The sequence below is a fragment of the Labeo rohita genome, chromosome 15 (assembly GCF_022985175.1).
Source record: "Labeo rohita strain BAU-BD-2019 chromosome 15, IGBB_LRoh.1.0, whole genome shotgun sequence".
NCBI classification, from domain to species: domain Eukaryota; kingdom Metazoa; phylum Chordata; class Actinopteri; order Cypriniformes; family Cyprinidae; genus Labeo; species Labeo rohita.
In genome coordinates, this window is record NC_066883.1 from 5,765,049 (window position 1) to 5,776,532 (window position 11,484).

Sequence of the window (11,484 nt, forward strand, 5' to 3'; positions counted from 1 at the left end):
TTCAGGACTGGCCATAAAGCTAACAGGCTGTTATGCTAACCAGTGCACTGTAGCATTCAGTAACGCTCATGCCAGCTGATGCCCCAAGCCAGACAGCGTCTCCAAACTAATAAACCTCAGTTTAATTAGAAGATTCTTATTTCTTATTTACAAGCTTTAGTTAAACTAATACTTTCTGCATGATGCAGAGCTGTCAAAATTTGCTCAATGACTGGCTCAAAAATTCAGAAGAAAAACCAACAAGGAAATACAAATGAGCTCACGAGTCCTGGAAAGCACGCAAAAACAAAGAAATGTGTAAACCTTGGCTTCAAGCATAACAAATTTGATTAGATATGAGATCAGATACTAGTTCAAAGTGAGATGAACATGTGAAATTTTACACACAGAATGAGTAAACAGAAGCATATGGATCTAAATTTAGGGTTAGGCTATCGTTCTGACTCAAATATTAATTTATAATTCAATGTTATATTATTGCGGTAAGCTGATGTCCCGAGCCAGACTGCATTCTTGAGGAATTGATATGCACATATCATCCTAGTGTCTCTAAACTAATAAATCTCAATGTATTTCTGAATCAGACTGCATCACTGAAGGGACTGGGTTACCAGCAGTATTGGCTAAAATAATGTTATTTTAACATGAAACAATAGCTTTCAACGCAGCGAATTTGCTCAAGGAAGAAAATTCAAAAGAAAAACCAATAAGGAAATACAAGAAACAGCTAAATGTTGCACACAACAACTTTATGTACGACCTTATGTACTTGTAACTAAGTATTGTTAAATTCTATGCATGAATTTGGCTGTTGGATAACATAATGTGGGAAACAGGCAATGTTTTACTATAAAGGTGGTTAACCACCATTTGCCTTTACTACATCAGTCAACACTCTTAAGAAATAAAGGTCCTTTAAAAGGTTTAACAGCGATGCCATAGAAGAACCATTTCTGGTCTAAAGTCTAAAGAACCATCTCTTACCTTTTTGATGAACCTTCTTTCGCCACAAAGAACCTTTTGTGAAACAGAAAAGTTCTTCAGATGTTAAAGGTTCTTTATGTAACCATTCAGACAACAGCAAAAAAAGGTTCTTCTATGGCATCGTGAAGCACCTTTACTTTTAAGAGTGAATCTTCTTAGTACATATTCATACAAACTTCTGAATTGTGTTCAGCTAAATGTTGTCTTTCAGAACACCTGCTAGTTGTTTCAGAGATGTTGGTGGAGGGAATCTGCTTCTCACTCTTTTCTCCAATACTATCCACAACGCTTTGATAACACTCATGTGATTTATTTAGGCAGGGCAGATGTTGCATATCATATTGGTGCTTCAACTGTCAGGTTTTATGATAATGACACCACTTTAGTATTGGTGCCTGTGATTAAAGTTTTAGCAGTTTTTACAGCATATTGGCTTTTCTGTTTTTGGATTTTGTAGAAATAGGGTCTTCAAGGCTGTTGTTTGGACACAATCCTTCTTAAGGATGGAATACACTACATGATTTTTAAAATTTGAACAGATTTTTGAAACACCAGGCATCATACATTTACCGACTTTATAAACAGTCACAAAGGAAAACTGGCCATCATACACTACACGACTGAGGATCACACAATAACAGACTTTAAATTTATTCAGATCACAACAAACTCACGCAGAAACGTGTGCATCACTGCTAGAAGACAAATGACAAATGAAAACACTGTGTGTTATAAAATCAGCTGAGAATATCAAACATCTGATATAATGTAGCGTATTCCAGCCTTTAGTACTTGATGGTCATTTACTTTCGGTTTTCACCTACTATTCTTTGTGCCATGCTTTGTGTACACAGTCATGATAGTAAAGAATGTTGTTCTTAAAACACCAAACAACTGGGCCGTGAAGGTTTTATAAGTTGAAATCAGCAGTGATTAGAACAAGTGCTCAGTGAAATGGCTTGTCAGACATCCAAAAAGAGCAAATCATAGGAGCCCATTTAGCGTTTTACTGTAGACTACACACATGATATTAACCCTTATAATAATGGATGTTCACATAATTTCATCCAATCTCTGGATATTGAGAAGAATATTACATATAACTATATATTTTCTTTTTCTTTTTTTTTTTTTGTTTTCAAAAAGTTTAATTCCATTGCTGGTGAAGAATCACTGTTGCTGTTGCTTATTCATTATACATTATACATATAATAACTTTGGAAAATGCAGGTGTGGCATTACGTAAGGCTGGTCCACCACACAGCAGGTGACTGGAGAACAGTACAAGTGTGAATGATTTACAAAGTCACACAATTAAACTGTGACTTATTTGCTGAATCCTCAACAACTCTACACTTCCAGGATATGTCTTTAAAGTAAACAATTCGAACTGATACTCCCAAATGTGTGTTTGTTTTGTTAGTAAAACTGTGGCAGAGTACTTTCTGTATTTGGAGCACGACATTTTGTCATTTCCTTTTGATGTATGGAAAATAACTTATATCTTAGTATCTTCTGTGCTCAACAGAATAAAGTCATGCAGTCCTGACAGCAATATGAAACGTAAGAGAAGAACTAAACTAATGTACTACAAAGCATATGAAAAGGCTCTTTTTGCTCATGTTTTTTTGTTTGTTTGTTTGTCTGTTTCAAACTCTACTTAAGGATCAGACATGATCACAAAAGCATATGTGAACAAATCTGTGCAGCCTATACAAGCGTGATTGTAGAATCCCAAGAGGTTTACACCCTGGAACAGGAAGGCACAGCTTTCCTGCAACAGCAAATGCTTGTTTGAAGGCTTCTCTGTAAACAACATGGGAGGCTGATCTCCTCTAAATTACGTGGCATTCTCCTGATAGACTCTCTTAGTGCTTTTATACAACTATGTACTGTACAGTGTTAGGTACTAAAAGTATGTCATAACAGTAACACCAGGCTGTAAGGAACACTTAAAAATGCATATACTTAAATTAACCTAATCCTAACCCTTACACACAGCTTTCTGCATTTTAATGAAGACTTTACAGTATTTAGTATGCTCATTAAGCATATTAAGCTGGTTTCAGGTTGTACTGTTTTTGTGGGGACACTGGTCCACACACACACATTTGAATACATACATAAATACACAAGCTTATTTTTGTCCCCAAAAGTGTATCTTAGTAAACCCACTACATGCACAGACATTCACATATGAATACTCACCATTCAAGACTTCATACACTTGAAAAAAGAGCTGTTTACCATAAGAGACAACAGCACATCTGCAATCGAAGGATAAAAGGCGCTTATCTGTAACTCCACTCTTGACCCCGTTAAGAACAGTTAAAATAAAAACATATACATGGTGGAAGCCGTGGTGTAATGAGTAAGACGTACTTCCTCTTCCTTCTGAGCAGGACGGGATGCATACACATCAGTGTTTCCTGATCTTTGATTTCTTGGAAAAAATGGCCATAGACAGTCTCTACGGCTACTTTAGTGTAGTGACGTGTGGTGTGTGGACGATGAGAGGGTGTGGGACGTCCCAGTGGAACGGAGTTAGCCATTACTCTAGTCTAAACTAACAGCAATACATGACTACAGTCTTAGTGTTTTGGCATGTCTTTCATACCAAACTGAGATTAAATTATATAACAGCTTTTTTTAAATGAGCTCATGAGTTTGAACTGGGAGTACTGGCAAGTGTGCAAACAGAAAAAAAAATGGTGTAAACCTTGACCTTGAACATAACAAATCTGTGAGATTAGATACCATAGAGGAAAGTGTGTGAAAGTGGTTTCCACACAGAATGAGTCAACAGGAGCAGGTGGATCTAAATTTAGATTTCTCACCTCAAAAATCACAACATAGAGAGGACTTATAGAAGCTTGTTTCCACCATGGAATAAAGAATACAGAAACAAATAAAAGATTTAAACTCAGATTATGTTCAATTATGTTTTTATCTTAAAATTCTGACTGTTTTTACATCTTTAAATACATCTTTTTTATCTTTATCTATCTATCAGTCTATCTATCTATGTATCTGTTCATCCAAACATCCATCCATTCTGTGGCAGAAACAAGCTTAAGGACTCCAAGGACTTCCTTGTTTTGATTTTTTGAACAAGTCCTGCTTGCTACTTGTTTCTCTCTCTCTCTCTCTCTCTCTCTCTCTCTCTCTCTCTCTCTCTCTATGCAATTTTTTATAACTCTAGTTCAACAATAAGACCTTAAGCAATAAGGCCCTAAAAGCCGTGGTATACAGTGAATTTATAACATCTATGGGGCGTTGTTAGGCACTACATGAAGCTAACCCCCTTAGCTGTTATAAAATCACTGTAAACCACGGCTTCACAGGGCTTATTGCTTTTATAAAATGGTTATTCCACATACGTAGTAAGGTTTCACAAAATAAAACAGAGCAACTAAAGTGTAATGATATAAATAACAGTATTCTTCTACCAAACAATGTAGCTCCTCAGAACCAGTTGTAGCTGCAACAAAGTGGTTGCCAAGCAACAAACAGAAGTAAACAAAGGTGTATATTTGTAGAATAATTTACAACAGTTTAGAATGCAGCTCAACCAATCAGAATTAAGGACTGGAACTATCCATTTTATAATGTTAATTTCAGCATTTACTAATGCTTAGCATTTACATTATTAAATTCAAAAGTTGTATGAGTTAACATTATACACAATGCACTGTGAACTAACACGAGCAAAGATTAATAAATAGTGTAATAAATGTATTGTTCGTTGTTCGTTCATGTTAATTAGTACATTAACTAATGTTAACAAATGACACCTTATTGTAAAGTGTTACTGAATAAATATGAATTATGTGAACTTTTTATTTATTTATTTATTTTTTATTTTTTTGGTAAAAATAACATCTCAGTGCAAGAAAAAACAGTAACTAATTAACTAAATAGGGAACACTATTAACTAGCTGCTTATTAGCATGCATATTACTAGCATATTGGCTGTTTAGTAGCTTATAAAGCACATATTAATGCTTTATTCTGCATGACCATATTCTAGATCAGTGGTTGTCAACTCCAGTCCTCGGGGTCCACTGCTCTGCACATTTTGTATGTTTCTGAATCTGACACACTTAGCTCAGTTCATGGATCTTTCACCTAACGAGCTGATGATCTGAATCAGGTGTGTTAAATGAGGGAGACAAACAAAATGTGCAGAGCAGTGGGTCCCGAGGACTGGAGTTGACAACAACGGTTCTAGATCATTTAACCCAATACCTAAACATATCTACTACAACCAACGACTACTACAACCTTACTTACTATTAGCAGATGAACTTAATAAACAGCAAATGAGTTTACTGAGTGAAAACTCATAGTTAATAGTGAATATACAGTTGTCATAAAATTAATCTAAAATATGTTTAATTTTCTTTAGGCAAAATATAATTTCCTGTTTTTCTCTTTGGATTTTGGGCTGAAATGTGACATGTTTTTTATGAATTAAATACTGTTATCTCTGGAATCTGAGTCAGATGTTACTGTGGTTTCGCTCATATGGCATTATGAGGAAAGGATGAGGAAAGTAAACAGGAATGTCACTAAACAGCACTGCCACAAGCCCTGAGCCAACATCATGCAATCTTTACAAAACCAAAATCAACATGTGACCACCGTCATTTCATAGATTGTTTGTTGGGTCAGTAGTGTGCCTTTTGGTGTCCTGTACATAAATAACTAATTTACCATGATGACTTACTAAAAGCATTTATCATAGGGTTAGAACTTGCTTTCTCATACTGCATTCACAATATTTGCACATCAGCTCATTTTTCCAAATCGTATCTTCTACACCGAGCCAAGAAAGAGCATTACATCATCTTTATCTGAGCAAGAGATGATACCTTTTACATTATTGGCCTTTAGAATCGTTAAAGTCTTTTATGAGCCTTATGTATGCGTATGTGCTCCAGTAAAGTGTGTGGTTGGGTTTTGCTGTCATTACACAATGAAAGCAACCAATGCATAAAGAGACCTGCTCATAATGATCACATCATCAAAACTGGCTTGTCACTTCGATATCTATATACATATACAACTGAGGCAAAAGGTTACATCTTGATATAATATGATAGGGCTGCCTGATAATAGTTAAATGATTATTCATGGTTCTTTTCTTAAAACATATAATCGCAGTTATTGCCTTTTTGGCATTCAATTAAAGTACTGCACTTTTACATAAGCACAAATTAAAGAAAACGTCAACTTGCATGGTTTGCTCACAGATTTAATTGCATCAAACAACGTAAATGACTGCATGAAAGAAAACAGACTGGCTGTATTAAACTTTCATTTAAGCAGAAAATAGATTGCTTAAGGTTCAAATGCGGCTTCAAATGATCCCAAATGCGGTTGTAAACAATCCCAGCTGAGAAAGAAGGGTCTTACGTAGTGTAACGACCGGTTATCTTCATAAAAAAGAATACAATTTAGAGACTTTTTAATGCTAAACGCTCGTCTTGTCTTACTCTGCTTGCACTGCTTTTGTTCCAGTTCATGACAGTTAGGGTATGTCGAAAAATTCTCCTCATGTTCTCCCTCAACTTCAAAATCATCCTATATCACTGTTTTACCTTTTTTGTTAAGGATGTTTGATCTTCTTTACATGTTCATGTTGCAAAGACTGGGTCGGTACTTCTGCAGCAATGTAGGATGATTTTGAAATGATTTTTGAAGTTGGAGGAGAAAATATTTTTGGATTGGATTTTTTCAACATACCCTAACTGTCTTGAGTCAGAATACACAGAGTTCATGGAGAGCAAGACAAGACAAGCGTTTGAGATTAAAAAGTATTTAAATCATTTTTTTTTTTAATGAAAATAACCAATCGTTACGCTAGATAAGACCCTTCTTCCTCGGCTGGGATCATTTCCAACCGCATTTGGGATTGTTTGAAGCCGCATTTAAACTGCATTTTGTAAGTTCAAACTCAGGGCACCATATCAGTCCATTATATGGAGAAGAATCCTGAAATGTTTTCTTCAAAACACCTAATTTCTTTACGACCGAAGAAAGAAAGACCTGAACATCTTGGATGACAAGGGGGTGAGTGCATTATATGTGAATCTTTGTTTTGGAAGTGGACTTCTCCTTTAAGTAGAGAGAATGCATGTGCATAGTCGCCAGGTTGGGAAGATGCAAAAAAACTGCATCTTTTTTTATGCAAAAAAGTCCTGACTGGGGGATTTAAACTGCTGAAATCTGCCAAACGAAAGTTTGTACAGGCTTGTTACCAATGCAAATATGGCAGATTAACATATGATTGATATCAAAATACGATTCATCATGCAGCCTGATGTAATAACTGATTTATTATTTTTTTTTTAATGACAGTAATAAAATGTAAGTGGGTGTTGAGATTTCTTACTGGCCAAATGCTGCACTACTTGAGCTGTCATTTTAAGCCTGCAGTTCCAGTGTTACAGGATGAGTTATGCACTAAGGATTAATCAGCAGATCAGATCAGCAACCATATTATGAGCAGCAGTAAAAGTGATGTTTGATATGAGGCAAGATGTACAGTAGAAGTCACTGACCCTTTGCAGCTGTTCTCTGAGTCTCTGGCTCTGTTCGCTGTGCTCATGCTGCAGTCTGCTCTTCTCTCTTTCAGTCTCGCTCAGACTCTGATTCAGTCTCTCGACCTGCGCCTGCAGCTCCTGCACGTCTCGCTCCAGCTCAGACGCCTGACTCTCCCACTGCGCCTGGCAGTCGTCCAGTTTCACGCGCAGCTCGTACCTGCCCTGCTCCAGCTCCTGAGGACACAGCACTGATTAGGAGATCTTTACAGGATTTGATTACACTTAAAGCAACAATCTGATAGTCCACTTTAGACATTCTACTAACTATAAGTAACTCATATTAGTAGACTGTGAGATTATGTTTGGGGTTAGCGGAATAAGTTGACATGTTGCAAAGTTACTTATAGTGAGTAGCATGTGCGACATTTCTTTTGTAATTCATTTTTAGTACACATTTAGTGAACTTCCAAGGACAAAAAACATCATTCAATTAAAAATAAAATTGCTGTCATCATTTACTCACCTTCATGTCATTCCAAATAATTTAACTGCTTAGAATTTATTTATTTATTTATTTTTTTTCCTGCAAGCGTGGTCATTACTTTTTAAGTAGGTTAAATTAAAAGGTAGATATGAAGTTTAAAATTAAGACTGATTACAACTTGTTAACTGCTAGTCATTATCTGGTTAACTGCTAGTAAGCTAAACTAGTTCTTAAGACAGTGTCTTAACATAGTGACTATATGTATGCAACTAACCCCTGATTTCCTCAGATGCCAGAAAAGTCAAGGCATATGAAACAACATGAGAGTAAATAATAACAGAATTTTAATTTCTGGGTGACCTATTCCTTTATTGTAACATATGTGATATTCAAAGTCATACAACTTTTTAAAACTGAACCAGATTTGCAATCATTAAATGAGACAACACCAACATGAAATCTGATGCTGCCCTGTTTCAAAATCTGATTTGAAAATGCTAAAACTATTAAGAACACTTTTCCCCCTTAAAAATTAAAAAAAAAAAAAAATTGCATAAAATTTTGAATACCTGCCTAAAATATCCCTTTAAATATTTAAATACAGAGGAAAATGTCTGATTGTATTGGATAAACTGTCAAAATAAGTGTAGTTTAACTTAAAGAAAGTTCACTGTTTGTAGAAAAAAAATAATAATAAAAAATAAAATAGTATTTATATATTTTTTGAGTGTTGAGTTTGAAAAGACAAGAAAATATTAATATATATATATATATATATATATATATATATATATATATATATATATATATATATATATATTATTTTTTTTTAAATATATATTATAAAAAATAAAATAGTATTTATATATTTTTTGAGTGATGAGTTTGAAAAGACAAGAAAATACTAATATATATATTTTTTTTTTTTTTTTTTTTTTTTTTTTAAAAAATAAAATATTGAGTGTTGAGTTTGCAGCTTTTAGAGCTGAAAATGAAGACACCTGTGTGAACCTGAGAGAAAGTGGTTCATACAGTCACTTATATGATCGTGACACATAAAAAGTCACTGTAAAAAGAGAAAGCTCAGAAAAGTAATATTAGTTCTGAGGAAAAATCTAACATCATACACTTGTTTTCATATTTAATTAAATAATTTTCATGTAAATGTTTTAAAACAGCCTTAAGAGTCCAAAACATTTTGTTATCATTGCACATACAGTATTATACACGTTATATTAATATACAGACATAAAGATATAGATTAAAATATAATATAATACGTTTCATGTAAAACAACGACGTTAATAAGAATACATTGTCGCCAGAACGGAAATAATGACGACTCTGTAAACACACGTGGTGGTCGTAGGGCTGCTGAGAAACAGAAACGCTGGCAGGAACTCGAGTCTCTTTTTCTCACCTCCAGCTGCTGCGTGTATTTGTCATGAAGCGCGTCTCTCTCTTCCTTCAGCTGTCTGTTCTCCAACAGCAGAGCATTTCCCACCTGAGCGGCCAGAAGAACTTCATCCTCCTTCTGCCGAAGAGCTGCGAACAGCTCCTCACTGTCCTTATACACCGGCAGATCCTCATCATTACTGAATTCATACGAGTAAAAGTCTTCCTCCACTTCCATTTGATGTGCTTTATAACAGAGCTCTTCTCCCAGACTCATGTCCCCCGTGTTATGAGTGGAAATAATGAGGTTCACGGGTAAAAGAAGCACCTCAAGTCTCCATGCGTGTGTGCGTCTGTGTGACAGAGACAGAAAGTGGGTGAGAAGCCTCAGGTTGACACTCATGTTTGTTTGCAGGCGGATGATGGAAAGGAACTCGTGTGGGTGGGGCTTGTGGAGTTTCAGGTGACTCGACTCTGTACCTTTTTTTTTTATTACAATGTATTATGTATTACAATATTTGACAGTCATGATAAAATAATGAGATACTTTTGACAGCATATTTCATTTTACGCGAAGAAGTTCGTAAATATAAGTTATTCTCAAACAGGTAAAATAAGAGCCACAAATAAATGTAATTAATTTCACAAAAGTTAAACGCATTCATAAATGAATAAATAAAAAGAGCTTTAAATCAACGGTATTTATTGAAAACACACACACTCTTGAACTCTCTTTTCCACTCTTGAAACAAAGCGGTGGGGGGGAAACTCCGAAAGGAGGCGGGGCTTCCACTCAAGGTTACGGCTCACTTTTTGGAGTCTCCGCCCCTTTTGGAGTGCTGCCTTCAGGATACTGTATATCCTCCTTATAAGTGTACAGAAATTCACAAACAGGTGGACTCCACCCACTATTCTAGTCGATGAAATTTCAGATTGTTTATCAGTGCAGCAGCAGATTACAGTAGGAGCTTAATATCAAAGTCAATCTCTTAAGAGTAAAAGAAAAAAAGAAAGTTTTTTTTTTTTATTTCACGTTTAATGTTACACCATTTACTAGCAATTTCTGAGGGAAAATTGTTTTTTCAGCAATTTATTTTTACTGTAAATTGTACACTATATTTAGTCAGCACATTACTGTGAATGATTAATATGTAATTATATCTGTAGAAATGATCAGCAGCTCTTTGGAACACTGCTTGGCTAATCAAATTTGTGGGCTAAACACAAGATAAGATAATAAATTGATAAGTAATATAACAGTCTGTAGCAGTATATTTCTCATATTCTAACATTATTGTATGCCTTCATAAAATAAAATATTGGTTACCAAATTAAAATAGTACATTTAGATACAATTTTTAGTTAGAATGTTCCTCTATATAACCCCTGATTATCTTTTTTATTTATGTATGTAATCATTATTTCAGGATTTTTGTCATTTTTATCATAATCCTTGAGTGAAATGTCTTACTGTTCAAGACAAAGGGCTCAAACATAGATAGATAGATAGATAGACACTGCCACTCAAAAGTTTGGGATCAGTAAGACTTGTAATGATACAGAAGAAAACAGTAATATTGCAAAATGTTATTACAATATAAAATAGTGTTTTTTTTTTTAATATACTTTAAAATATAATTTATTCCTGTGATGCAAAGCTGAATTTTCATCAGCTGTTACTCCAGTCTTAAGTGTCACATGATCCTTCAGAGATCATTCTAATATGCTGATTTATTATTAGAGTTATCAATGTTAAAAATAATATTTTTTGGAACCTGTGATACTTTTTTTTTTCAGGACTCTTTGATCAATGAAACGTTAAAAAGAACAGCATTTATTTAAAATAGAAAGGTTTGTAACAATATACACTACTGTTCAAAAGTTTGGAGTCAGTAAAATTTTATTCCTTCTTTTTTTGGAAGAAATTAATACTTTGTTAAATTATTACAAAGTCATTGCATATATTTACATTGTTAGAAAAGATTTCTGCTGTTATTTATCAAATAATCCAGAAAAAAAAAGAATCACAGGTTCCAAAAAAAAAAAAAAAAAAAAAAAAAAAAAAAAAAAAAA

The 11,484-nt window shown here is 34.4% G+C and overlaps 1 protein-coding gene across 2 annotated transcripts in view; it reads right to left on the bottom strand.

Moving 5' to 3' along the window:
- The window catches only part of si:ch211-235m3.5 (BICD family-like cargo adapter 1), a 21,931-nt gene extending 12,111 nt beyond the window's left edge, over window positions 1-9,820 (bottom strand). For both annotated transcript variants that reach the window (XM_051129737.1, XM_051129738.1), the window contains exons 1-2: window positions 9,437-9,820; window positions 7,551-7,766 (exon numbers count right to left, since the gene is read on the bottom strand). In XM_051129737.1, the coding sequence (XP_050985694.1) occupies window positions 7,551-7,766; window positions 9,437-9,814 (594 nt within the window). In that variant the 5' untranslated portion in view covers window positions 9,815-9,820. The remainder of the gene's footprint in view (window positions 1-7,550; window positions 7,767-9,436) is intronic.
- Window positions 9,821-11,484: the final 1,664 nt, after the last annotated feature.